General features: G+C 55.4%; 8 protein-coding genes across 8 annotated transcripts; 4 read left to right on the top strand and 4 right to left on the bottom strand.

Annotated features, from left to right (window-relative positions):
- Nucleotides 1-1,071: 1,071 nt before the first annotated feature.
- P884DRAFT_211063 (polyketide synthase) lies at nt 1,072-9,464 on the bottom strand (the record flags this gene model as incomplete). The annotated part of the gene is made up of 10 exons (XM_069439051.1): nt 1,072-1,923; nt 1,995-2,321; nt 2,376-4,144; nt 4,199-7,126; nt 7,187-7,871; nt 7,998-8,523; nt 8,595-8,928; nt 8,996-9,053; nt 9,128-9,214; nt 9,285-9,464. 10 exons carry the CDS (start codon nt 9,462-9,464, stop codon nt 1,072-1,074), a joined length of 7,746 nt encoding a protein of 2,581 aa, XP_069293901.1.
- A 1,192-nt stretch (nt 9,465-10,656) lies between these two features.
- On the bottom strand, nt 10,657-11,721 carry P884DRAFT_211010 (uncharacterized protein; the record flags this gene model as incomplete). The annotated part of the gene is made up of 2 exons (XM_069439048.1): nt 10,657-10,979; nt 11,367-11,721. Coding segments are annotated over 2 exons (678 nt in total), but the record flags the coding sequence as incomplete, so codon positions are not given.
- An 825-nt stretch (nt 11,722-12,546) lies between these two features.
- P884DRAFT_280723 (uncharacterized protein) lies at nt 12,547-13,793 on the top strand (the record flags this gene model as incomplete). The annotated part of the gene is made up of 2 exons (XM_069443469.1): nt 12,547-12,898; nt 12,961-13,793. The coding sequence occupies 2 exons, from the start codon at nt 12,547-12,549 to the stop codon at nt 13,791-13,793; spliced, it is 1,185 nt and encodes a 394-aa protein (XP_069293903.1).
- Nucleotides 13,794-14,183: 390 nt separating this feature from the next.
- Nucleotides 14,184-14,657, top strand: P884DRAFT_87793 (uncharacterized protein). Its single transcript, XM_069446139.1, has 2 exons — nt 14,184-14,266; nt 14,339-14,657. The coding sequence occupies exon 2, from the start codon at nt 14,369-14,371 to the stop codon at nt 14,594-14,596; it is 228 nt and encodes a 75-aa protein (XP_069293904.1). The 5' UTR covers nt 14,184-14,266; nt 14,339-14,368; the 3' UTR covers nt 14,597-14,657.
- Nucleotides 14,658-16,566: 1,909 nt separating this feature from the next.
- P884DRAFT_287804 (oxidoreductase-like protein) lies at nt 16,567-20,173 on the bottom strand (the record flags this gene model as incomplete). The annotated part of the gene is made up of 7 exons (XM_069443899.1): nt 16,567-16,868; nt 16,989-17,296; nt 17,398-17,482; nt 17,566-17,618; nt 17,677-17,993; nt 18,637-18,779; nt 18,838-20,173. The coding sequence occupies 7 exons, from the start codon at nt 20,171-20,173 to the stop codon at nt 16,567-16,569; spliced, it is 2,544 nt and encodes an 847-aa protein (XP_069293905.1).
- A 736-nt stretch (nt 20,174-20,909) lies between these two features.
- P884DRAFT_211069 (uncharacterized protein) lies at nt 20,910-22,052 on the top strand (the record flags this gene model as incomplete). The annotated part of the gene is made up of 1 exon (XM_069439053.1): nt 20,910-22,052. One exon carries the CDS (start codon nt 20,910-20,912, stop codon nt 22,050-22,052), a length of 1,143 nt encoding a protein of 380 aa, XP_069293906.1.
- Nucleotides 22,053-22,629: 577 nt separating this feature from the next.
- Nucleotides 22,630-24,348, top strand: P884DRAFT_211114 (uncharacterized protein; the record flags this gene model as incomplete). The annotated part of the gene is made up of 1 exon (XM_069439056.1): nt 22,630-24,348. The coding sequence occupies one exon, from the start codon at nt 22,630-22,632 to the stop codon at nt 24,346-24,348; it is 1,719 nt and encodes a 572-aa protein (XP_069293907.1).
- A 228-nt stretch (nt 24,349-24,576) lies between these two features.
- Nucleotides 24,577-26,562, bottom strand: P884DRAFT_317383 (uncharacterized protein; the record flags this gene model as incomplete). Its single annotated transcript, XM_069445311.1, has 3 exons — nt 24,577-25,408; nt 25,469-25,685; nt 26,149-26,562. 3 exons carry the CDS (start codon nt 26,560-26,562, stop codon nt 24,699-24,701), a joined length of 1,341 nt encoding a protein of 446 aa, XP_069293908.1. The 3' UTR covers nt 24,577-24,698.
- Between the last annotated feature and the right edge of the window lie 820 nt (nt 26,563-27,382).

Here is a 27,382-nt window from a genome sequence, read left to right on the forward strand (position 1 = left end):
AAAAAAAAAAAAAAAAAAAAAAAAAAAAAAAAAAAAAAAAAAAAACTCTCCCCACACTTCGCCTTATCCACTCTTTTTGGGCTGCGGCTGAAGTGGTTAGCTACTACTACCTTGGTGCCAACTTTGGGTTGCTTGACGATGCAGATGACGGGGGGACGCACATGGACGGGACGGGAGTTTTCTCTGATGCCGACGTCTGGTCCGGGTGTCACTGAAGCTGCCCGCACAAGTACTGTGCAGTATGTGTGTGCGTGCGTGTGTTTGTACGCCGTGCATCGAAGTCGACGAAGAGCGAGGTCAGCAATGTCGAGCTTGCGCACAGGCATCGGTGAAGAACCGGCGGCCGCACAGGGATGATCCCTCCTACCCCTGTTCAGCCGTCGTCGTCGTCGTCGTCGTCGTCGTTGTCGTCCAGCTCCTCACTCGGGCCGGCGTTTCCGTTAATCATCGCAGCCTCAACCGCACGACGAGCCCCGACCGTACCGGCGGTCCCACAATCGGCGGATCTGCAAGCGATTAACTAACGCGATCCTGGCTGGCTCGCGCCATCCTCTTGGCAACCTTGTCACCAGTCGGGGAACCTCCACCATCCTGCATCAGCGAAAATCATTCAGGTCAGTTATCGAACAGGCAGGGTACTCATGCAAGCTAGATCCATAGTGTGAAAACTCTGCGAACTACTCCGTATCTCCGTATTAGATTGCACGCAGGTATGCATGTGCGTATACACACCAAAGTATACGGATTTCATACAAAGTGTTCTCAATAACTAGCAGAAAGGATCCAAGAACGCCCCAACCGCAGACTGCCTCCCTGGCGATACCCAATCAGAGAACGAAGACGAAACGCCACCTCGCCTCTAACCCGTACAGGAACTGATAACTACCGCGCAAACCACGAAAACCCCCACACAATTGCTGAGGTGGAGTTCCATAGCAACATCCCGCCCCGTCTCTAGCGCGCATCTCCCTTGCATCCCCGTCCGTCGACCCCCCCGATCAAGCCCTTGCCAACTCCGACAGACGGCAGAGAAACCAACTGGGCTAGTGTAGTGTACCCCTGGTCGACGGCTTACCCACACTCGACGAACCGACTCTTCACCGCCACAACCCCCGCCAGCTCGGCCAGGCTTGTGCTCTGCATGATCTCGAAGATCGACATGTCGGCCCCCGCCTTGAGCGCCAACATGTTGCGCAGCTCGACGGCCACTAGCGAGTCGACCCCATAGTCGGCCAGCGACTTGGACGCCACCACGTCGCCGTGCCCCAGCATGAAGATGTCTGTTAGCTTTCGTGCAAGTCCCTCCACCACGTGCCCTGCAGCCTCCTCGCGGGTGGCTGCCGCGGCGAGCCGGGCGGCCAGGTCGTTGGGCGATGACCCGCCTCCAGACGCCGCCGCCGTTTTCCCACCGTTCTCACATGCCGGCTGCTGGTATTCGAGGCAGGCAAAACGCAGGTCCCGTTTGAGCGCCGAGTCTTCGCCGGGTCCCGTGGGTCCCGTGGGTCCGGTGTTGATGCCGAGGGCGAGCGACCCGGCGTAGGGGGTATTGATGGCCGATCCAATCGCCGAGAGGACGTCACCTTCACTGAGGGCCGCGAAACCATGTCGCTGGAGCGCCTCAATCGTCTTGCCCTGCCCGTCGTCGGCAAGGTAGCCGACCGACTTGACAATACCGAGGTCGATGGACACGCCTGGTAAACCGCCTTCGACGCGATACCTAGCCAGTGCGTCTTGGAAAGCACCGCCGGCCGAGTAGTTGGACTGGCTGGCAAATCCCGTAACACCAACGAGCGACGACAGCATGATGTAGAAGTCAAGGTCGTCAGGTGCCGAAAAGTACTGGTGAAGATTCCAGCTGCCCTGCACTTTCGGGGCTAGCGCGCCCTTATGATCGTCCAGCGTCATGTGCTCCAGAACCGAGTCCTGTAATCTTTTGTTAGCTGATGTTGATGTTGGTTTTGATCTCTCGAAAAAGGTAATTAATCCGTACTTACTCTGAGTTCCATGCCTCCGTGGATAATGCCCTTGATAGGTGGTCTCCTCGCCCGTGCGTGCTCATCGAGCGCCTTCTTCAGCTCCTCCATGTTCGAGATATCACAGCCAATGGCCGTGACATCCGTATTATTCCCTGAAGAACTGAGCTCCTCTTGGAGACTTTCGACTTTGCCTGCAGAATTGGCGCTCCTGGAAATGACAACTAAGTGTTTGGCGCCGTGTTCGGCCAGCCAGTGGCAGATGGATCTGCCGATACCACCAAACCCTCCCACGACGACGTAAGAGGCATCGGTACGCAGCCTGGTTCCAGCTGCGCGGGGGATGACCTGAATTCAAAGTTAGACATGCTTTCATCCTGAACTTGCCGCGTCATTTCTCACCGGAACCAACGTCTCGGGGGTGACCGAGAGGACGATCTTGCCCATATGCTTGCCGGCCTGCATGAGGCGGAAGGCCTTTTCGACGTCTGACAGCGGGTACACCGTGACGGGGTGGACTGCGTCAATCTCTTTTGCAGCCACAAGCTTAACCACATGCTTGAGAATCCTGTTGGCCTGGATTGGTTTGCGCTCGCCCAAGGCGACGACATCCACGCTGGAGAAGGATACTGCCCTGGTGAAGGCCTCCATAGCCAGGCTGTTGTTGGCCTCGAAATCGCGCTTGCCGAGTTCCACAAAGCGACCAAAAGGCGCAAGGCAATTGAAACTCTCCTGCAAAAGAGTGCCCGCCAGCGAGTTGAGGACGACGTCTACTCCCTTGCCCTGGGTCATCTCCATAATTCCCGCAGCAAAGGATGTGTCGCGACTGGAAAAGATGTGATCCTTCTGGATCCCGTAACGCTCCATCAAGAAGCGCTTCTTTTCTTCGGAGCCAACTGTGACGAACACCTCCGCCCCGACGCGCTGTGCCAGCATGACTGCCGCCTGGCCCACGCCGCCGGTTGCGGAGTGGATCAGAACAGACTCGCCCGGCTGGAGCCTGGCAATGTCGTATAGGGAAAGATACGCTGTGACGAACTGCGTTGGTAACGATGCGGCCGTTTCGAACGTCATCTCGTCGGGGATATGGACCGCACTGCTCCAGTGCACTCTGGTCCTGCTGGCATAATGTCCTCTCAGCAGAACCGAGACGCGGTCGCCCGGTCGATATCCCATGGCTGCCGCTCCCGCACTCGCTCGCTTGATAATTCCGGCACAGTCGTATCCCATAACCTTCGATTTCAGCTGGCCCATGGCGACCATGACGTCGCGGAAATTGACACCAAATGCCCTCGGTTCCACCTCGACAAAGTCGTCCGGAAGAGGCTCCGCCGCCGTAGGATCGTCATTGAACGCTAGCGTATCCAGAAGGCCAGTCGTGCCGACCGTGAGACGGAGTGGGCGTTCTGACTGCAGGAACGGCTCTAGTCTCGGGGTCGGAGTCTCCGTCGCCTTAGAAAACACGGCCTTGTTCCGATCCGAGTCCTTGTAGTATCTCGGGACATAGATCACTCCATCTCGTTCCGCGAACTCGTAGTCGCGCGTGATCTCGGTCACGGATTCATCGAAGAACTGCCTAAACACATCGGTAATTGAGAGAATAGACTCAGAAGACCACAAAGATTGGGATGGGTCAAGATCCAGCGTTCCCAGACGCTTTCCAGAGTACTCCTGCCTCAGTGATCTCAGGAAGCCTGCAGCCAAACTGGCGAGGGGGTTTGTGCAAGCCACAGCGCCACCATGGGTGAGCCAGAGCATGCCCTTGGACCGAGTGCAAATGGCCTTGAGCCCTTCGAATTGCTCATGATTTGAGTTGGCCAAGACGGGTTTTTCTGGGTCGTCAATAAAAACGCAGACTTTGTTCTCGTCGGCTGGTGTATCCTCCAGAGTGTGCACGGTTGGGACAGTCCACGTGAGGACGCCAATGGACAGCCGCAGTTGGTCGATCCAGGATTCGGGAATTGATCGTCCCGCCGTGACAATCGCGATGTCAAATCCGAACTTCGGCGGGTCCGATACCGCGGTCGAGGACATCACGCTGAACGAGTACAACTCGTCATCATCGCAGTCGTGCACTTCAGTCTCCACGCCTCGGAAGCCAGTTTGGTGAAGCACCCGGTCCCACATAGGGGTTGTCAGCGACGGACTGAACTTGCGGTCCTCCTCCTCGCCTGCAGCCACTTGTTAGCCAGAATTAGCGAACAAGCGAGGAAGCAGTTACTTACTCAGCCACCAGCCCTGAAGGAACCCAAAAACAAACTGAATGTCCATCTGATCTTTGGTGGTTTCCATGATGAAGAGCTTGCCCCCTGGCTTGAGCAATTTCCTGACGTTGGTCATGGTCTTCCGCATGGACTGCGTGGCGTGGAGAACCTGGCAAGCAATGACAACGTCGTATGTGCCTTCTTCGAACCCCTGAGCCGCAGGGTCTTGCTCAATGTCGAGTTTTTTGTAACGCATGAGGCCCTTCCAGTCCTTGAACTTCTCCTTCGCCGCCTCGAAGAAGCCCGAAGACACGTCTGTGAAATCGTATGAGCCAATGTTTTGGGAGCCACTTCTCCCAAGGGCGTTCAGAATTTGCGTCGTGGCGCCACCTGTCCCGCCGCCGATTTCGATCATCTTAGCCCGTGGGTTCTTGTGTGCGTAGAGTGCCACCAACTCGGCAAGCTTCGCATTCGCTCTAGCCCACTTCAGTCCATCAAGGTAGTACCTGGATAGCAGACCGTCCTCGAGCATCAGTTGAAGAGCAGTGACCTCGTTTCGGAGGATGGGGACGATATTTGCCCCGAGCTTGCAAACGATCTCGCCGTTTGTGCTGCCGGTCCTGACCTTCTCCAGGAGTCTGGCCCGCTCCTTCGGAGTAGCTTTGACCCAGTCGCTGCTGCCGGGAGCCAGCTCGTTCGTTCGTGCGAGCTCAACCTGGAGTCTCATCCAGATGTAGAACTTCTTCTGGTACCAGTCGAGACGCTTGATATCATCTGCTGTGAGTTCAGAAAGGGCATGGCAAATGTAGAAAAGACAAGCCCGACGGAGATCCATCAACAGCTGGGCCTCCTTTCCGGAGAGCTCGCTTCCAAGTTGTCTCTTCAAGTACGAATCCTTGATGAAGCTGATATCAGGGACCCACTGCTCTGTGGAAAACCTCTCATGCTCCCAGGCGGGTGACTCGTGAGCAGGCGCGTCACCGATGGATTGGTAAGTAAAGTCATCGATGGTAATAAGCGGCGATTTGGAAACCCCCCGATCTTCGTTTGTGGAGTCGGTTACTGCAATGGAGGTGGTCATGCTCTGGTTATCAAGGTGGTTCAAGTTCGTGTAAGCTTTGAATGCATGGCCGGCCTGACTGCTGATATCGTGGGCGATCCACAACTTGCGAATCGACCTGGGCACCTTCGGAGTTCCAACTGTGTTACCTGCATCCGGAAGAGCGGTATACGCAGCCTGGAACACGGAATCGAGTGTTGTCGGATGCACGACGTGCCGGTGCTGTTGTTGTTTCGGCATGGTTGCCTCGGAATCGGCTACGGTGAAAGACGTGACCGACTGCTTGCCTCGGGCGCGGATGGCTTTGATGTTCTGAAAAATCGGTCCGTGGGAAATTCCTCCTTTACTTAAACTGGCGTAGATGTCCCGAGGGCTGATCCGAATTCTGTACGCCGAGTCTTCCAGTGGTTGATTGATGGTCCGTCTCGTGCTTTTGGCACCTTGCTCGCCTTCAGACGCGTACTCGACCAAGATAAGACCCCTGCAGTGATCAGTCCATTTATTTTCGGAACTGACCGATTGAATTTGGAACTCCGACCAATCTCTGGTATCAAGCGCTCTGTCACCACATGGGCGCAGTGCGAGCTGTAGCTCGATGCCCTCAGCCGTCTCGGGCACGACCAGGGCGTTGAGGATGTCGACGTCACGAAGCTGGTAGCCCTGTATCTTCCTATCAGGAACGTTCCTGGAAGCAAGGTAGGACGCCCCTTCAATGGCCATCGACAAGTATCCGGCAGCTGGGTAGATGATGTTGCCCTGCACAACGTGGTCCCTGACCCAGGGCACGTCGTTGATGCGGACGAAATGTCTCCACGAGGGAGCGCTCAAGTTGGTGCCAAGAACTAGGGAGCCTAACAGATCGTGAGGGCGCTCGGCTCTGGCGCGAAGCGCCTTGTTAGCCCGTGGTTCAATCCAATGGCGGGCTTGGTGATTCCAAGGGTAGTGAGGAAGGTCGTGCAGGACCTTCAAGCCGTGCGTCCCATACGGAAAGTTGACAGCGGCAAGATTCAGCGGATAGGACCTCTGAATTAGGTTCCCAACCAGGGTGAGCATCGTATCCACGGCGTTATGTTTCCTGACCAGGCAGCTTGCATAGAGGATATCGATATCCCCAAACTCGGGCATCCTCATGATGTCTTGAATGGGCCCAGAGAGCGCGGCATGCGGTCCGACTTCGATGACCATGTCAACAGCCGGCTCGCTTCCGGGGGCTTCGAAACACATGCTGCGGAAGGCCTCGACAAATCGCACTGGACCGGTCAAGCTCCTGACCCAGTGAGCGGGGCTCCCGATCTCTCGCACATCCTCCAGCCGAGTACCGGTGGCGGGGGACGAAAAGACCACGTTGAGATGATCCTGTGCGGGACGGATCTTGTTGTTCATCGATGCATAGTAGGCGTCTGCAACGGACTCCATGTGATGGGAATGCCAGGCAGCGTCGACTTTGAGCCTTCGAGCGAAGATGTTGTCCTTCTTCAGAACAGCCTCGAGTTCCTCGATTCCGCAGACATCACCAGAAACGGTGATGCTGCTCGGACTGTTCTCACAAGCCAGGACGACTTTGCCGTTGGACACGAGCGAAAGGTACTTGTCGCTATCCTTTGCTCCCAGGCCGACAGCCATCATACCACCTTTCCTAGCAAACTGGCGGTTTCCTTCTGACGCCAACCCGCCGCGCGCAAATGCAATCGTCATGGCAGAGGCGAGGTCGAGGGCGCCGGCAGCGTAAGCGGCAGCAATCTCTCCGCTGGAGTGGCTCGTAACTGCGGTAGGATGTATCCCCCAGGCGCGTAGTAGCTCGGTCAGAGCTATCTGCACAGCAACGCAGACAGGTGTGCTGTAGTCTAGTTCGTTGACTCTCGACGTTTCCTGATCCCGGCTGAGTTCCTCTGCAGGATTGGGTTGTCAGCAAACATCAATCCGATCACGATCCGAGCAACGAAACTTACCTATTACGTTCCAATCAGCCCCTAGCTTCTTGAGCTGAGCATCACAGTCGAGTAGGGCCGCCTTGAAAACCGGGTAGACATCGATGAGCTCCCTCCCCATGGCCCACCATTGAGCACCTTGGCCAGTGTACACAAAGCCCAGCCGTAGAGTTTCGGACGTTGCTCTCTTGACAGGCTTGACGTTGCCGGACTCCAGAGTACTGACGAGGCCAGCAATGCTGCTACCCGTAAAGATTGACACCCAAGGGAACTGGGTCCGACGGTGGCCGAGCGTGTAAGCAAGATTGTCGAGGAAGGCATGCTCATCGGCTACTTTGGTCGCGAGCAGGTGGTCCTTTAAGTTGTTTGCCATCGCTTGCGTCGCCCTTTCGTCCTTTCCGCTCAGAAGGAAAATGCGGGAGCGTGTCAAATCCACATCGTCATCAAGACCGACAGCGCTGTCCTTACGGTGGCCATTAGGATTCCCGTTCGGGCCGTTTGCATGCCCATTCGCGAGGCCGTTGCTGACGCCATTTCCGTTCCTATTTGTCGATGCAGCGATCCGAGGCAGGTTTGAGGTGGTGGCGAGATAAGAATCGAGAGATTCCATGATGACGTGGGCGTTGGATCCGCCATAGCCAAAATTGTTGATCGAGGCACGCCTGATGCCTTCCCGTTCTGGCCAGGATTCCAGGGAGGTGGGCACCTGTTAGGCAGAAACAGTCAGTCAGTTATTACCGAGTTTTCGGAGCCCTCTTCCTTCCTCTCATATCATTTCGTTCCTGGACTGGCATGAATAAGGAAACGCGAAGCTATGGGAAAACAATCCGACCTTGAGTTTCCGCTCGTCCAGGTGGAGCTTTGGGTTTGGCTTCTCGAAGTTGATGCTCGGCGGAATCTGACCCTTTTCGAGCGCCAGCGCAACCTTGATGACGGCTGCAACGCCACTCGCCGCCTCGGTATGGCCAATGTTGGTCTTGACCGACCCGATTCTCAGAGGCTGGCCGTCTGGCCTCGAGTCCTTGAACACCGAGGCGATGGCGGCCACCTCGATAGGGTCTCCGGTCGGCGTTCCTGTGCCGTGCGCCTCGAAGTAGGCCGTGTGCGCCGGGTCGAGACCGGCTCGCCGGTAGCAGTCACGGACCAAGGCTTCCTGTGCCTCGCCGCTGGGCGTGGTGATGGTTTCGGTCTTGCCATCCTGGTTCACCCCGCTCTCCCGAATTATTGCACGTATCGGATCGCCATCGCGGAGTGCATCGTCAAGCCTTTTCAGGATTACGGTGGCCGAACCCTCGCCGCGGCCGTATCCGTTTGCGCGATTGTCGAAGGCGTACGACTTGCCATCCTTGGAGATCAATCTAAGTTTGCACGCGTTAGCCCATCACTGAGTGTATTTTTATATTTCACGCAGGCGCACAGCAAAACTCACGTCATGGATGACATTGCCAGGAACATGTCAGGATTAAACATGATATTCGCCCCCCCGACGATGGCCATGTTCGACTCTCCTGTGCGCAAGCTCTGACATCCCTGATGTAGAGCTGTGAGAGTTGTTGAGCAACCGGTGTCAACCGACATGCTCGGTCCTCGCAAATCAAAGAAATGGGAGAGCCTATTCGATGCCATTGCCGCCCCCGTCCCCATGAGCAGAAACCTTGGCAGCGAGTCAGGATCTCGGACGAGGCTCTCATGGTAGTCGCGAAAAAAGGAACCGGCAAAAACTGCCGTGTTGGAGCCGGCCACATCTTGTAATGAAAGACCGGCTGTTGTCTCATGTCAGTATTTGTCCTGATCAGGCTGCGTTGAAGGGAGGGAGGATGCGATTCATACCGCTTTCAAGGGCTTCGTAGGTCGACTCCAGTTGCAGGCGAAATTGCGGATCTAATGCCTAATTGCCACACTATTAGAAAGATTGCCCAAGAAAGGGAACATCTCGGGCGCTTAGGAATGTGTCCAACTCACTGCTGCTGTCTCTGCGGACAGATTGAAGAAATGGGCATCAAACAAACCAACATCCTCCTTGAGGAAGTGGCCTCCAACAACGTTTGTCTGATTCACAACCCGTCCGTCAGCTGCCAGGCCGCACTTGTCCGAATAATTACCTTTCTGCAGGACTCACCCCGTTCAGCTTTTCAAAATTTGGGTGATGAAAGCCGTCAATGTTGAACCTGTCCTTTGGAATCTCTGACCAGGCACTCCTCCCCTCGGCTAGGAGCTCCCACAGTTTCTCCGGGCTGTCGACGTCGCCAGCGAATCGACAGCTCATGCCAATGACGGCAATTGGAGTGTTGTTAGCCATGATTGCATGCGGGTGTCTTTCAGCTTCTGCTGTTCCAGTGTTGTTGAAACCAGGTCACGGCTGATCTGATCAGATCCACGAGAGCGCTGAGATGTATTGCCACGATGCGGACGTAGGAAAGGGTGCTCGATGGTAGATAATTATACGGGTTTACCTTATCCCCACTTATCCCAGTAACTACCTCTACCAAGACAATTGATTAAAATGTCCGAGCGTTGGGGGAATACGATAACAGGATGAGCCTTTTGCGCCTATTGGAGCTCCGTTCCTTCCTCCTGGGCGCCATTTTGACCTCGAAGAAACGTTGACAACCGAGGCCAGACCAGCTGCTTTCAGCTTTGACTGAGACGTCAACTCGCTGAATAGCTGGATCAAGATACTCCGAGAACACCCCATTGGGGCAAGGACGAAACTCCGACTCGGCCTGTGCGTTGCCCTTAGCCAGGGGGTGGATGATGATGATTGTGGGTGTCCACTAATTAGCGCCTGGGATATCTCCAGCCTGTGAGAACGAGGCACGAGGCAAGGAAAAGCACGCACGTCATAATTCGCATGTCTGTTCCATGCAAGGTTTGTTTGTCCCTGTCTGGACCAACTCTGCTGAACTTGAACGTCCCCGCCGACGGAGCGGAGAAGTTTTGTGCGGCAGATGGTGAGACCACTCCGCGAGAAACTCCGGACTCCCGGGTGACGACCCACTCCGATTCTAAACTCCGGGGTCAGCGAACGACGAACCGGGAGTGAGCCAGGTGGCACTCCTAATGCTGCTCCCCTATTTCGGAGAACAGCTTTGACAAAGATGGTTCTCATTTTTGGTGATTAGTGCACATTTGAGAAGTACACTAGGTAGTGGACGAGATCATGGAGCCACACCTCGATCTCAATGAACTCGATGTTTGTTAGTGTGCTTTTAGCACTCAGATAAGATAAGGTATACCTGTTACACAGCTACGAAGAAAATTGTGCTCCACTTTAACTCTATTTCGACCAGCTAAGACCTGTCATTTCCCGATTCCATCCTCCTTGGAGTTCTGGCAGTCATGGGAACACTAGGTCGGTCTCCGGAACAAATCCATTGGCGTAATGCAGAGTCCCAAGTGTAATCCGTATATGTATAAGTAGAGGTGCTGCGTAGTGTAAAGAGGTTTGCTGCAGTGGGGGTCACCTAGCAATTCAAGGTTTCTTGGTAACGTTAGTTGGTTGTTGGCCTGTTGGCGCCCAGCCAAGATGCAACCCTGGTCCCTTGACAGCGGGACCACGGCGATCGTGAGGGGTCGACAAATCGTCTGTATGCTAAAAGTCGACGAAAGCGCCCGTTGGTGATAGCAGATCCCAGCCACAGCCCCACCGCCCCGTCGAGCTCACATCCATTCTCGAACACTGGCATCGAGCACAGTGCGGCTCCTTGCATCTCTTCCACCAGCGACAGCAGTCTTGCAGTCTTGGAGGCGCGCAAAAGCGTGAAGCGGCTTTTCATGACGCAGGGATAACGGCCCCAAAAGTTGGTCTGAGGGTCTGGCCGGTTGGTCCAGAGACACTTAGCAGTACATGTTTCAATATTTATTTCTTGGGGTGGTTCACTGACCAAGGAAACGAGAACCACTTCAAAAAAAAAAAAAAAAGGAAAACAAAAAAAGTGTTTGCATGCTGGTCGGCATTGGATACTACCTGTGGGGGCGTATGTGATACCAGCAATTAAGCTGGGTTGAAAATCAGCTTGGGTGCGGCATCATCTTCTCGTCTTGTCCGCAGGGGCGGGAGCGGAACGGGTGATCAGCAGGCTGCTACTCGCTTTGAATCCGCAACCCACGAAGCTGGCTAGACACGAAGTATGTAACAGTATGTACGTACGTACGTACATACTCATCGTACACACATCCCCACAGGGTTATACATACTCACCGGGCTCTGTCTCTGATCGGCCCGCACAGGACGGTTCGAGGCAAGCTGTCACATCTGCGGCAGCTCGGGCTCTGCGATGTCCCTGGCCTTGTCCCGGGAGGGCAAGATGCAGCCAATGGGCAACGTGCCGCGAAGCGAATCTCGATCCGAGCTCCTGGGGATCGCGGGCCGGCGTATCCTCACATACCCTTCCCGGGCAAGTCACGGTCGATCCATCTGATGTAGTGCTGCAGCTCAGAGGCACTAGGAAAGCCAACAGAAGGCCAACAGCGGCTTGTTCCGAGCAGACGAAGTACGATTGCAAGCCCAACATGTGGTTCTCTCGGCCAAGGGAAGTATTGTTACCCTTATGTACTGTACTGTACAGTACATGCAGTAATTACGCTTTACAAACAGACCCGTGGTTGCACCCGCATAGTTACACCCAAGACTTCAGCACATTTACGGACGTACAAGTTTGAAGAATTATGTAGTTTTACTCGGGTAAATCTCCCTCATGCGTTCGCCACCACATTATCCCCGACGAGAAGACCCAACTATTTCTAACTATAGTTTCTGCTGTCTCAACCTTGCATGTGATCCCCTTTGTCAGGACCCTTGTCGAACGATACTCTTTACGGAGGATGGTGATCCCCTGCAGGAAACACTACTCCGTAACCCGAGTGAACTTCGGCGGCTGGCGCCATTCTGTTCGCCGACCAACGAAAAGAGCCCTTCCGAAAACCATCGGTCCAGATCTAGAATGTTTCCCGTATGTACGCACTACGTATGTATTGTACACTAATTCACAAGTACACCGCAGAGCGCACAACAGCCGAGCAACCGGACAGATCTTGCATTTCGGCCGGCCTCCTACTGTCACTATATGCGTGGGATGGGCCACCCTTCTTTGTTGATCACGGCGCTCTTCCCGATGCAGTATCCGCTTTCTCACTCTCGAGACTTCTCAACTACCATCATTTCCCCCTTCACCTTCCTACTCCCCTCCCCCACCGCAGCCATTTCTCCCCCAAACCATTTGGCCCTTTTCCAGCCGCGACGGATCGGAAGCAGACGGACGACTTTGCCATTCGACACCTGACACCCCCATTACCTCGTTCCGGTCAAGCCGTCTGTCTCTTCATATTTGGGAGGGGGGTTCTGGAATATTTCGCGTAGAGCTCTGTTGTCGACGAGCAAGATGGTCACCCTCGAGCAGATGCGGGCATCGAATGCCCGCATCCCAGAATGTCTCCCTCCCGGCGTCGTCGCCGTCTTCGTTGGCGGGACCAGCGGAATCGGCGAGGCCACCATGAAGCAGTTGGCCAAGTATGCCGTTCAACCTCGCATCTACTTCATCGGCCGCTCCGAGCGAGCCGCCGCCCGCATCTTGGACGAGCTGGTGGCCATCAACCCTGCAGGGGAGTACCACTTTCTCCAGGCCGACCTGTCCCTGCTCCAGAATGTCGACCAGGTCTGCTGCGAGATCAAGAGCCGCGAGTCTCTTATCAACCTGATCTTCCTTACGTCTGGCACCTTGGTGACCGGCAAAGGCATGTTTTTTTTTAAAAAAAATTGCTGCCATTCTCTTTTCCCTATCTGACACGCGCGGCAGAAACTTGCGAGCATCTCTACTACCCGACCGCGGTGACTTACTACGCGCGCATCCGCCTGATCGTCAACCTGCTCCCACTGCTTCAAAAAGCCCCCGCGCTCCGGCGAGTCGTCTCCGTCTTTGGCGGCACCAAGGAAGGTCCGGTCACGGTCGGCGACCTGCAGGGCCGGTCGCTGGCCCTGCCGCCGCGGTCCGCCTCGCCCAAAGGCCACCGCGGCAAGGACAACAACAACAGCAGCAGCAGCAATAATAACAGCAACAGCAACAGCAACAGCAACAAGTCCCACCTCCTCCAGCTGCGCGCGCACACGAGCTCCATGATGACGCTGGCGCTCGAGTCGCTGGCGCTCGAGGCGCCCGACGTCAGCTTCGTCCACTCGTCCCCGGGCTGCGTGCGCACGCACCTCGGCCGCGAGGTCCGCGCCGCCTCCGCCCTCGGCCTCGTCCAGGTCGTCCTCAACAAGGTCGTCGGCCCCATGGTCGCCGTCGCGCCCGACGAGGCCGGCGAGCGCCAGCTGTACCTGGCCACCAGCGGCCGCTTCCCCCCCGCGCGGTGCGGGGGGCGCGCGCGCTACTCCGGCGGCAGTGGGAGCGGGGGAAGCGGGTCGGGGACGGCGGGCGTCGAGCTGCGCGAGGGGGACGGGGTCGCCGTCGCGCGGGGCACCGACGCGCGCGTCGGCAGCGGCGTCTACTCGGTCGACTCGGAGGGGGAGCCGCAGGGGGTCAAGGCCGGGGAGACGATGCGCCGGTTGAGGGAGGCGGACCTGGTGAGGCGGCTGTGGCTGCACACCGTGGGCGAGTTTGTGCGCGTCACGGGCACCGAGTTTGTGTGAACCACCAATCCCCCTACCCTCTCTCTCTCTTCCTCTCTTTTTCTCTCTCTCGCGATGGGCGGAAGAAAGCCGGTGGTTGATAATTAATCCGCGGTTCCGCTGCGGTAATTATCAAACTGACGTGTGCCATGATCAACCGGTTACGACTTTGCTTACTTTTCTTTGTCCCTTGTCGTTTTCTTGTTTTCTCTCTCTCTCTCTCTTTCTTTTTTTTTTTTTTTTTGTTTTGAACTTAAAAGCCTAATTAATTCCAGCTCGCTTCAAACCACCGACTGAAGTTACCTTACTTAATTACGGTAATTACTTAAGTTCTAATTACCTGTAATTACGTTTTGGAGAAAGCCCCTCCATTATTATCTCGGAGTATTTATTCCCGAGAAAACCATCACTTATCTCACGAAACAGCAGGACAAGCTAGCTCTTTGACATTGGCTAGCTTGTTTCGGTTCCGAAGCTTAGCAACCGCGGGCAGGGTAAAGCACACGGCCTACTGTTTCTCGATCCAAGTCCGAAGTCTCGAGCGTAGCTCACACTGAGAGTTATAGGCCACCAGCTCGATTAGATAATCATTTGTCATGCGGGCCCAGCTCATTTTCCACATGGGAGCTTTGTTGGCTTGGCTGTGCACGGTAGGTGCCTTATGGGCGATTCCGAGCCTTGCGTTGTCGGGGCTTCCCGCTCCTGAGGGTTTGGCAGCCTCCGCCAGACCTCGTCTTCCCTGCTTCTCTCGCGCCTTCTCCAACGTAGGACGAGGCTTCAGCTCGCCTTCTTTCGTGCTGGATTGCCCATCGGAATCAATCTGATCCTATATGTCCGACACTTGAGCTTTAACCTCAAGCACCTCGTACCAGTCAGACCAGCTACTGCGGTCCCTGAGAAATGATATCACGGTCAGGTGGCGTGGCCTTCCGGCTTGGCATTATGTTATAGAGTCATCACTCTCTTGCGATTGTGGGTGTTGCGAAAATTTAAATTGGGGAGAGAAGCGCGGCCGCTTTCGACAGGCTTGTGGTCAATGTAGTAGAGAATGTTATTAGGCATTAGGCTATTCCGTACGTGCATGCGCGGAGGGCTAGACCAGCGAGTGGATTTTAAACAAAGGCTCATATTAGGGACCATCGATGATCGATAACAAGGAAACTCGAAATGGGGGACGAAGTATCTTAAAAGGATGCTCATCCTCCAGGAGAATCTCCCCCACAGCATCTACCATATTAACCTGAGAGATCACAGCCAACGCTCCTTTTCTGCCCATACACTAATTAGTAGATTCCTGTATCGGTTCCTAACAGAAAAACCCTTCAGCAGCGCCTCCATTCGCGGGAATAGTAGCGATAGCAGTAGAAGTAGCAAGTTGTATACTCGGGCCGCCGCTCGCAGGCGCTGCATTCTCGGGCCGAAGTGTCTCCCCGATCGCTGATGACGACGTGGCGGTAAGTGCGGCTGCACGGGACAAGACTGGTGCCTCGCGGGCGGCCGCATTGGTGGTTATCCGTGTATTTTAAGCACATATTTCCGTAGCCGTTGCTGATTCAGCAGAGGAAGAAAAAAGGACTGGAGGTCTGAGTCTTCGAATTGCGTTGGAATATTGATCACTGGGATGTATGAAGGAAAGGAGCTTGAAGTTTGCGGCCTCGGGGTTCTAGACGGTGAGAAGAGCTGTGTTTTCTGAGAAGAAAGACCAAGGCAGGTTGTATCAATCCATGATTCCTTTTATACCCATCCGCAACTCATCGCTGCGATTCTAAGGTACAAGGCCATCCCATCATAAACACCGCAATTTCAGTGCTTTCAGCTTCATTATGTCACTCCGTCCGCGTGGAAGAGTTGGCTGGTCTTAGTTGCCAGTTTTGCTAGATCTAGACGCTCACCGAGACTCGGTCTAGCGTATATAGGCTCTACAGAGGCAATCAACTGACTGGAAGCACGTCAGGACCTTGAATGGTACGGCAGTGTTCCGTGAAACACCTACCTACTGGAGCGTTACTCATTTATTGATGGATTTTTTTTCTTCCTTTCACTTCACGGCGAGGTTAATTACAAACTACCCAAAAGATGCTAGCCCTTTAATTTTGGAGTCGAAAAAATTGACATCTCAACGAGTTCAATGCTTTCCATATCAAGTCAGCCTCGCCGAGGCGGAAAGTTGTGATGGCACTCTGTCGTCACGTGATAAGTTAAGGTTCTGTGGGCTTACGTTCGCACCTCGCCGCTGGCCCATCAAATTACCACATTAATTAGCACTGACTCAGCTGTAGCCTTGTGACTTTATGGGATAATTAAGGGCAGCCTCAACTTCACAGACCGAACGCGGTTTTACGTGAGTGAACTAGCCATGAATCTAAAAAAAGGAATGTAATTACAATAATTAGTAGCGCGTGACGAGCAGGCGCTTTTCAGTCATCCCGTGCTAAGGGAATCTGACCTTATTGGTGGGAGAGAATCCATTTGATGCCCGAGGTAGCTAGGGTGTCATAATTCAGACTTGGGATGGAGTGGTTTGCACTTCGGGCCAAAAGGCATCATCATCACAACATGCCAAACATGTGATTTTGTCAACGAATGTGAAAACTTTCCCGCATCTTCAATCCACCACTCCAGCACTAGCATCAACTGCTGCAGAGTCCACAATAGCGCAGTCTGCCCATGGCAAAACTTCTGCTTGGGCCAGTTCATGTGGCAGATAAACATCGGCTCGGAAAAAGAAAAGAGTAAACCAATTAATACCACGCCGGCATGGCAGCTACGGAGTCGGACCATCGTCAAAGTTTTCTCAATAGCCCTCCCGGCGATCGACCCGATTGACCAGCTCGCCGCCCTCGGCCAGCCGGTGGAGGTTCACCTCCAGGATGGCCAGTACGCGCTCCGAGTAACGCGTCGAGGCCCCCGACACGTGGGGCGTGACGATGACGTTGGGCGCCGCCCAGAGCGGGTGCCCGTCGGGGAGCGGCTCCGGGTCGGTCACGTCGAGCGCGGCGCCGCGGATCTGGCCCGTCTCGAGCGCCCGCAGCAGCGCGTCCGTGTCCACTACCGGCCCGCGCGCAATGTTGGACACGAACGTCCGCCCGCGTCGTGCTGGACGGCCTCCCTCCTTCCTCGTCTGCCCTTCTCCTCCTCCTCCTCCTCCTCCTCCTCCCTCTTCGGTTTCGGTCTTGCCGCCGCCGCCGCCGCTGCTGCTGCCATCGCTGCTTTCACCACCCGCAAGCACGTCAAACTCGTCTGTCGAGAGCAGGTGCCGCGTGCGACCCGTCAGCGGCGTCGCGATCACGAGCAGGTCGAGCCCCGAGCCCAGGAAGGCGTGCAGCTCCGCCGCCGTGCCGCCCGAGAACCACTTGGACGGAATGCTGCCGTCCGGGTCGCCCAGCCCCGGCGGCGTCCAGCCGCGGTCCCGCCGGGACTCCGGAGTCGGCCGCGGGTGGAGCGTGTATGCGTGGACCTTCATGCCCATGGCCGACGCGACCCGGGCCGTCTGCCGGCCGATGCTGCCGTAGCCTAGAATGCCGCTGCAATTTTTTTTTTTTTACCACGTTAGCTAATTAAGGAAAAAGGGTTCTGCCGTCTTCATGAGAGGTGGGGAGAGAGGAGCAGGAGGAGGGTTACCAACATTGTTTTGTCTGCCGCATCTTCAATGGTGCTCATAGCGTCCCTATTCCAGCGGCCCTCTTTCTGGTGCTCGAGGTAGCTGGGGACTGCAATAGAGTCAGCACGGTTTCTTGCAAGAAACAATGCTGGAAAGAGGAGGTAAGAAGAGGAGGGGGGAGGGGGACTGTACGGTGATGCTCAAACGCAAGGTAGGTGCTAATGATCCACTCCGAGATCTGAGGGCTAAATTTCTGTTGTTAATTAGTAGCCCTCTTTCTCCCATTCTCGCCGGTAGTCTCACCCATGCACGCCGTTGGCAGTACAAAATGCCACTTCGGTGTCCTTGAACACGGGCTTGTCCAACACATGGTTTGCCCCGGCGCTCATCAGCTGCACATATTGCAATTTCGGCGCCTGCTCGGGGGTCGGGAGGGTGTTGAATGTGAGAAGAATGGTCGCGTCCCGCCACGTCTGGTCCGGTATTGCATCTGTCGACAGCGATGTCGTCGCCAGGCTGTGGACATGGTAAACGACCTGCAGATCAGGGAACGCGGCCGCTAGCTTCTCCAAAAATCCGGCCGGCGCTTGCCACGGCGCGATGATCAGGAGCTTGTGTCCCTTGAGTGTCTTATTCGTATCCGCTCTTACAAGCATGGTTGCGAATGTTCCCAAGGTTAATCTGCTATAGTCTACAGTCGAGTTCGAAGTGGAGAGGAGAGAATGGATGATGATGACAAAAGACAGCCGCTTGCGTGCTCAATCATCTCCGTATGCGGAGGGACCTTGAGCCAAAGCGTCGGAGACTCGGAGAGTTGTAACGCTACTTATCTCCCGACATCTCCGGCTCCGCTCCGGAGCCTCACCCCAAAGACCGCAACAGGTAATGCGGAGCAAGATGTGAGTAACTGGACTATTTGACTGAATGCGCTGAGTACGTCTGACTCTATCAATTAGACGTCAGAGAGAATTTGGATTGTCTTCACTGTGTGTCGATATGCGTCGATATGTTGATGCGATCCAGCGTGATATAGAACCGGATTGGGGCGCTGTGCATGGGGTGAGGAACGATGCTGATTATATAATATGCTCTTGGCTACGCTGATCAACGCACGCTGGAGTCTAAAACTGCTACCTCAGTATAATTACATGCTCAAACAAACAACTGCGTCCAGTTGTCGATGTCCCACCCTTATTCTCGGTTAGCCGGACCCGACGCCACTCCTCTCTTGGTAACACCGCAGTCCGAGACATGCAATCTGACCTGCACACCGCTACCGCTCCTGTTTTCAATCGTGTGGTGAAACCTCACGGCAGCATCGGGTGGCATCTCTGCATTCGCAATGTCATCGTACCGCTGCAGCAGCCGGATGATTATATAAGCCGATTTGAGCCTGGCTAGTTGTTCTGTTCGTTCTGCTGGTGAGTCTGCGTGCATTTTGCCTTGGTGAGTGTATCTACTTACGACCGAGACACTGCCGTCCTCCCCCTCCGAAGGGGATGTACTCGAACCCAGCTTTGCACCCACCGTCCTCCGTCCATCGTTCGGGCCGGAATACGTCAACATCGGGCCCCCAGAGGTCCGGTCGCTGCGCCAGGGCGTAGACCGGGATCAGGATCTGGGTTCCCGCAGGGACAAACACCGGCTGGTCCCGTTTGGGCCCGCCACCGCGCGGCAACACGGTATCACGGAGCGAAATCCGGTCGTTCAAGGGCACGACCGGCGCCATGCGCAGGGTCTCGTTGATGACGGAGTTCATGTATGGCATTGAGTCGCGGACCCGCCTGAATTCGATCCTACTCGGCTGTCCCGGAACATATGGCCCAAACAGGTAGAGAACCTCCTCCCGCAACTTTTTCGTGACCGAGGGATGGCGAGCAAGAAAGTAGACGATCCAACCGAGGAGTGCAGCAGTTGTGTCGCGGCCGGCCGTCAGGACATTGAGTGTCTGGCTGCGTAGCTCTAGGGGGTCCTGGGTTACCTTGGCTAGCTCATGAAGAAGGACGTAGCGATCACGATTGGGCAGTCCGCCTTGTCGCTGGAGGTTGTCCAAATATTTGTCGCCTTGCTGGAGCCTGAGTTGCACGAACCATCCGGCGTATTGGTGGATGGCAGCGCAGTGCTTGTGGAACTGCAGCGATGGCAGCAGCCATCGGTACTTCCACATAGCACCGCGTGTTTCGATCCAGGCTTTGCCAGCATCCATGTGCATTCCGATGTTCTCGCGGTCGGGAGGCTCGTGACCGGCGATCACGGGCAGTTCTACACGCTCAGAGGGATTCTGGGAGTGGACGGAGTAGCCGTAGAGCATCTCAGTCATGACATCGAGGGCGAGATTGTAGAACAGCGGTTGGAGATCGAAGGCCCGCGTCCAGCCTTGATTCTCTGGCCCGTAGCGATATCTGTCGATAGCGGCAAATAACTGCTGAGCATGGCGCTCGTACATGTCGAAGTCGTTGATTTGGTCCATGGCAAACTGCGGTCGGATAAGTGCGCGCGAATGTTTCCAACTCTCTCCACGCGATGTAAAGATGCCGCGGCCAACCATTGGCTCCCAGCTGGCAGTGCGGTGCTCACTGAGATCCCAGTCGGCAGCCTGTGTTACGAGCACAGCTTGAATATTGAGAGGGTCACGAGAGACGAGGAGCTCGTAGTCGTGGATGGGCACAACGACGGTGTGCACTTCCTTGCCCATCTCGCCGTCCATGGCCTCAATCACGTACTGGGGCCCCCTGTCGTTGTGTGTCGCTCTGAGGCCCTCGAATAGTCGGCCGAAACCCAGAATGCCTTTTCTGGGCATTATTGGCGCGGGACTACATCCTCGACGGGCTGCTTCTAGATTGCGTCGTCGTTTCTCTTCCCGCCGCGACAGTACGGACTGGCAGGCCTGGATGCCGAGCAAGACTGACAGGACAGCGGCCACGATGACTGTGAAAAACATGGTATCGAATCTCGGCAGTGTATTCGTGGTAATGGACAAAGTGAGAAAAATCTGCAGAAGCAAGCAATTAATATTTCATTTTTTGCGTCTGCCACCCGAGAAATATGGAATGAGAGGCCTACCAGGGAAGAATATCATCAGCGGGTACACCTAAATTAGATATTTCCAGCTCCCGAAACTGTTCTGGTACTTTGTGGCGGACCAGTATTGGAATCATGATTAAGTAGCGCGGCTTCCCGAGTGCCAATGTTGCGATTATTGGGTCTGTCACACTGAGGAAAGAAAGCTCGAACTGTCATTCCACTCTCGTTAGCCCCATATGTTGGCAGGATGCAAAAGGGCAATCAGATGCGTGCAGAAGGAAGGAGCAGCTCACAGAGGATTGCCTGAGGAATCTTGGTGAAAGCGCAAGAAGAGTCACCTTACCATTCAAGAAGGAAGGTGTTGCTCCCTCCAAGCTTGGGTTCTTTAATCATAAAAGCCTGCCTCCCAGTTCCGAGTAATGCTTAATCCTGTTTTCCCTTTATTCCCCAAATCTAATCATTATCTCATCTCAGCGCATTTTTCCCGTTCCACCGCCGAACAACCTACAATCATGTCTCTATTTCACACACCCTACGCCTTTTTCGTATGGTTGGTGACGCTCCTCGGGTTGGGTGTCCCGACCACTGCTCCCCCCGGCGTTCCATCGCACTACTCTGGCGAGGCACAAAAGTTGGCTGATCCGAACTACGGTCCCATCCCCGGCCTGTCAGACCATTACAGCAGTTTCTGGGGCGTTGAGAGGCCTTTCCCTGGCAACATCACGGATCCTGTGTTTCCGACCGAAGTTGGACCACCAGCCGAGGATGATCACACATGGCAAAACCTACTCTCTGCAGAGTGGATCATCTTTGAGTTTTACCAGCAAGGCATCGAGCGCTTCACGGACGAAGACTTTGTCAAGGTCGGCATGCCCAACAATACGCGCCGGCGTCTGATGGAGATTCGCAACAACGAGGCAGGCCATCTCCGCATTTTCCAGAACCATATCTCGCCCACGTCCATCAAGCCCGGCCCTTGCAAATACAACTTCCCCTTGCAGGACCCTCGCTCATATCTCGCGTTCATGTCGGTAGTTGAGATCTCAAGCATGGCGTTCCTGACTGGACTCGTACAAGAGGCCAAGTCCGTCAGTGCCCAGGGCGCCATGGCTGCCATCTCGCAAACCGAGACTCGACACGAAATATGGGCTCTGACGGAGATCTGGAAGGTTAATCCGTTTGCCGGCCCGTCAGACACCGTGTTCCCATACGCCAATCAGATCCTGTACAGCACCCACAACCTGATCGTTCCCGGTAGCTGCCCACCTGAGAACCCAGAGTATCCGCATCCCCGCCAGCTTCTTCCCGCTCTGTCCGCTGCGCCCGACACAAAGAGTCTGGCTCCGGGCGCCACCATCACGCTGGCATTCCCGGACAAGGACAACCAACCGGTGTTTGACCCTCACACGCAGTACTATGCCGTCTTCTTCCACAGCCTGCTGAATGTCAGCGTTCCCATTGACACCAAGGGTTTCCCAGGACGTCCTATCGAAGCCACCATCCCTGATGTTTTCGAGACCAGGGGTGTCATCGTGGCTTTGATTGCGAACGAACTCGGTGCACCTACCAAGGAGTCGGTTGTTGCCGGCCCTGCTGTTATTCTGGAACAGCCTGTGGCGTTGGGTCCTGAGCTGGTGCGGGGAGGGGCGAACTGAAAACGAGGGATGACGGAACATGCTAATTTGCCGGGTTGTTTTTGCAAATCATACACTGTGTTTCTCTGCCTGTGGAATCTATTTGGGGCTTTGGGTCTTGCTGTGTTGGGTTGTCGTTACGGAGCATGTTCACGGTTGTTGGCTGGGGGATCTGTCAAGGGACGCTGGCAAGACAACAAAGCCGCCCGGGGAGTGTCCCAGCAAAGCAATTCTCTCCCAGCGCACAAGAACAGACAACAGACACAGCCATTGTTCAAGAGTAGATGAACTTGTCCAGAAGTTACAATAGCAGATAATTCAGTTCTTTTCTCGGCTCTGAAGCTCCGTGAAATTCGTCCCCAACCAATATAAAGGTGATCTCGTCCCTCACTGGCACCAATTTGCCCATTTGTGTAGTCCTATATCTAATGAACCATCATATCATCAGTTGATTCATACCAACCGGATTACCAAGTGCTCCTGCCTGCAATACAATCCCACCGAGGTCATTCGTGTCTCGCTCTAGCCAAGAACACGAAGATCCAGGGAGAACAAACTTCTTTCGTGTTGTCCAACTAGACAATCCTTGAACTTGATCATGCCGGAAAACGAAGGGCACCTAAGCATCAAGCGGCCTCCCTTCGCCGACCGCACCAGCCTCCTCCGCCGTCTCATCGCGCAAGACTCCCGCGATGAACTCAAACGTGTCCTAGAGATGGACGGTTCGGAAAGGAACACGGCCTTAGCCAGCTCGCAACATCTGCGGCCCGAGCAAGGTGACGATGGCGTGTACGCGCTTCTGAAGCTGGCCATCGCCCACGACGCCGTGTCTTGCTTCGGCCTGCTCATTCGCTGGGCCGGGGCCGACGCCGACGCCGACGCCGACGCAGGCCCCAGACAACAACAACAACAACAACAACAACCCAACAAACCCCGCTTCGACCTCGAGCGCGTGTACCGCGCCGCCCGCCGCGCCGCCCTCCGCGACGGCCGCCTCCGCTGCCTGCTGTACCTGCACGATCGGGACCGCAAGCGCCACGGCGGCGGCGGCGGCGTCCTAGGCGATCCGGCCGAGCTGTACGCCACCCTCCTCGAGCGCGCCCGCTCCCCCGCCGCGGTCGTCTGGCTGGCCCGCCGCTTGCTTCCCGCTTCTCCCGCTTCGTCGCCATCCCACCGGGGCACGGCGACGGCGACGGTGGTCGACTACGGGGAGATTCTAGCCGCGCAGTGCGCGGATCCGTACGCGCAGCCAGCAGTGGTGGAGATGCTGGTCGGATTGGTGGTCCCTCCTCCGGGCCGCCGCCGGGGAAAAGTAGAAGAAGAAGATGAAGAAGAAGATGATGATGATGACAAAGAAGAAGTAGGAGACGGGTGCCCGGCGCTATCTCTGGCGCTGTGTGCGGCCGCGGGCGCGCTGCGCGTGTCCGTCATCGAGGTGCTGCTGAGGTACCGGCCTCGAGCGTTTGCGGCCGTCGCGGAGCTGGGCGTGGACGCGGCGGCGGAGCGCGGCGAGAACCCGCTCCTGTGCGCGCTGGCGCATCCGCTGCCGGGGAAGCCCGAGCCTCCGGCCCCGATGGATTCTCCTGCCATCGACGGCGGCGACGAGGATGAAACAGCGCGGGCGGAGGAGGAGGACGCGGCAAGCGAGCTTGGTGGTGTGGAGGAAGAGGATGAGGAGGCCGTGGTAGCCGAGCTGAAGGAGAAATGGACAACCGAGACGAGGCATGTCGCCGCGGCCATGCACGCTGTTGTGCGCCGCCTCGTCGAGCTCGCGCGCGTCGAGTTGCGAGCTCCGGAGTGCCAGCAGCTGCTCGCCGACATGCTCAACCAGGCCGCCATGGTGTATGCATTCTGCCTCAGGGACTTCCTCCTCCGCAATCTCCCCTGGCTGCTAGCGTACCATCACATGCTGAGGGCGAGCCTGCTAACCCCCAACAAGTCCAGGGCGTCTACCGTCGCCCGTAATGCCACGGCCTGCAGGGAGAATGATACCCTTTACACGGACGAGGAGATTCACGGAAACAGAGAGAGAAGAGAGCAGCACGTGGAGCAAGAAGTGACCTTCACCTGGGTCAAGGGGCTCGACCCCAAGTGGGCAAGGGGCGCATTGGAGTGCTACCTGGTGGGCTCAGTGCAGGATCTGGTTAAGGTGTGGAATCTCTTGGTTACGCCGACAACGGCAGATGCAGCCGAGAAATATCTCGGGGTCCCCCTGAAAAGTTTGGGTGGCCACGATCCTGTTGAACTGTTGTGGAGATTGCTCTTGTCCGAGGGAGAAACAGCCTCACCTCTCTTTTCTCCTCAGATACGGACTTAGTATTGCCATCAGATAGATCCCTGAAGCTGAGAAGTGGAAGACCAGAAAACACACTCTTCATGCCAGTGGGCTCGGAGTCCCGACATATGTTATGGTATGCAACCGTAATTACAGATAAATAATAGAGAGAATGATTAATGACCAGGGAGCGCCAAGTCGCACGGCATATACTGTACTTATCATGTAATTTCCATTCCATCTATTGTTATACTTGTTGCGTTCTATTCCCTATCACCGAGCTATACTCGACGACCGCGGCTTAAGAGGGCTTGAAGCAGCAGTCCTTCGCTACGTAAAGCAGCAGCGGGTAACAAACAGCTGGGGGGTTACGTTTCCTTATAATCATTCCATCACATCCCTGGAATTGAGACAGCATGCTCCTCCGAAACCCCGGCCCAAGCCAGTAGCTTCCGCTGCGCAGCTACGAACTCGGCAACGAACTCCGCCGTACCCGGATTCGGAGGTGGCTTCTGCGCGCCCATGGTCGTCGCCATGTCCGTGATTCCTTTCGCGTACTCGCAATCATCCCCAAACACCTTTACTGCCTCGTTTGCCACGGCTAGGATGTAACCAAGTGTCACAATCCGAAGCTCGAGCGCCGAGGGGAAAGCCTTATCCTTGAATGCGGGAGCGTCCGGGGGCAGACTACCCGCGACGAGGAGCGCGGTGTAAACCGGGTCAATCATGTCATTTACCCAGCGCGGTTCACCCTTGCCAGTCTTCCGTAGACAGCCATTGAGAGCATTGCGGAGGGCCGGGAGGGGTTTTCCTTTCTCGAGGTAGAGCATGGCGAGTGAACGGCGAACAGAGGGCAGCGGTTGCATATGCTCCAGAGACGGCTCATTGCGAAGAACCGCAGCGGCAGCTATGGTGCGGAGCTTTGTCTCGACTGACTCGAGATTCTGAAGGTCCGGTGGGTAGGAACCAGGGTACTGAGAAGCTTGGACCGTGTAGGCCATGGTCTGCATCATCTGTTGCTGAGCTTCCCGGAGTTTTGGGATGTTCTTGCTAGTTCCGGCCAGCGCAAGTTGCTCTCTGTGATCATTTTCGCAACCTTTGCCTGGAGAGTCTTCCGTCAACCTACATAACGGGGACGCCATCTCAAGCAGGCGGGACTTACAGCGACAGTAAAAGAAGTACGTCTCCTTCAAAAACTTTTGTCGGTTGAACACGGGCAGAGTTGGATCGGCATAGGACACGGTGATCTCCTCTCCCGCGGCGATGGGTTTGAGCGATCGCACCCGTAGTTGACAGCCTTCGAAGGTGACAAAGGCGTTAGGTACGCAAGAATGGTTGATCATGGCTGTTACCATGTCGAGAGCATATCCGATGACGTCCTCAAAGCTCCTCGAAGGACGCAACGGGACACAGTTGATGCGCATCTAATTTGAAAGTCAGCTGCTGTCGACAGCCTAGCAACTCGAGGGATTGCACATGCGACCGTTAATAACCTCCAAGGAACGGAAGACTGCACTTTATTTCCAGTGTTCTCTCGAATTGCGTTCCCAATGTCGAAAACCGCTTCAGCGAGCTCGCGATCCACGGTGTGATCATCGAAGTGGCTCTCGAGCAGCATTATGGTCTTAGCCCGCGGCGTTGTGATGTATCCACGCTGCTGCCAGAAGATCAGGCGATGCGTCATTAGCGTCTGTGCCGCCATGGTCGGTTCGTCCCTGAGGATCTTGCACTCGTCTTTGTGGTAGAGACCCCAGGCTGACTTCTGGCATTGCTGATATCAGTGTTCAGTATATGATTAATTACTCGAAAGCGTCCCGAGGTGCATATGCTGCTGTGCGGTACCTTGGAGCAGTATCTGGCAATTTTGCACCGTGCGCAGGGCATTGCCTTGACAGTCTGTGGCGGCCTCCCTAGCACGTCCCCGGTATCCTTAAGACAGTGGTGGCAGTAGTGATCATTGCCCGGCTTGACTGCATGCATCATTGGGACAACGTGGTATATCTCGCGGCCGGCGCCAATCTCAGAGCCCACAAACAGACCTGAGCCCATGTTGTGTATCTTGGACGGCCGAATCTCGAGGGGAACCGCCGATACAACGCGCTCCAGATTCAGCCTGCAAAGTTCCTGGTTGTCGTGCAACGCCTCGCGCCTCGACGGTTTGAACTCGTCTTCGACCTTGGTCTCTTGATCCGGGGTCTCATTTTCAGGGGAATCATTTTCTGCGCTGCTGCGCTCGGTGGTCTCGGTGTTCCCCATTTGAGCGCAATGTTGCCGCAACGTTTATTAATTAGGAGATGTACGTAGTCGTGTTGATGATGTATCGAACCTTGGAGGAGAAAAGATCCAGTTCTGAGAGAAGTAGATTATTCGCGTTGAAATGGGAAAGAGCAGCAAGCCAATAATTACTTTAGATCAGAGTGACTCTGTGCGGCTGCCTACCTAAGTAGGTAGATGTTGAAAGGTAGGCAGTAACTTTCCACCAACGCAGCGATGGAAGGAGCCTAAAGCTCCTTTGCTTTGCTGGGGTCCGGTTCGACAAGAAACTGATCTTAGTGGAAGCAGCATTTCTCTCAGGCTTTGTATTTAGATCAAACCTGTTGCCAGACACCGGTCAGGGTCACCCGATTCGCTCAACAAAAGAAGCGCCGTGTTGACAACATACGAAATACCCTTTCTAGCTGACACAAGGAATCAGGGGTTGTGCACGACACGTCGACCCAGAACACAACCGCAACCTTTAGGACCACCTCAACTTTGAGGAATCTCTTCGTTTCTCGCATTCTAAGGACCTCGCAATGATCAGATCCAATTTCCGCAGCTCGGCCTGGTTTGGCCTCATGGCGACCAGTCGACACCTCACTTTACTGCTCGCAAATGCCCATGCCAACCGACATCAACCATTGCGACACAGCTAATTACTGACCTTACCACCCTGGTAAAGCGACCAAAACAATCAAAATGAAAATGAGACAAGGCCTATCTTCCGTGAACCGCGACGCTTTGAAGGCTACGAGCCGTCAGTCGGGAACCGTCCAGCATCTTGCCCGAAGGGGTCTTGAAGACGAAGCCACATCAC

The sequence above is a fragment of the Thermothelomyces heterothallicus genome, assembly GCF_042370625.1.
Source record: "Thermothelomyces heterothallicus CBS 202.75 unplaced genomic scaffold P884_scaffold_34, whole genome shotgun sequence".
Taxonomy (NCBI): domain Eukaryota; kingdom Fungi; phylum Ascomycota; class Sordariomycetes; order Sordariales; family Chaetomiaceae; genus Thermothelomyces; species Thermothelomyces heterothallicus.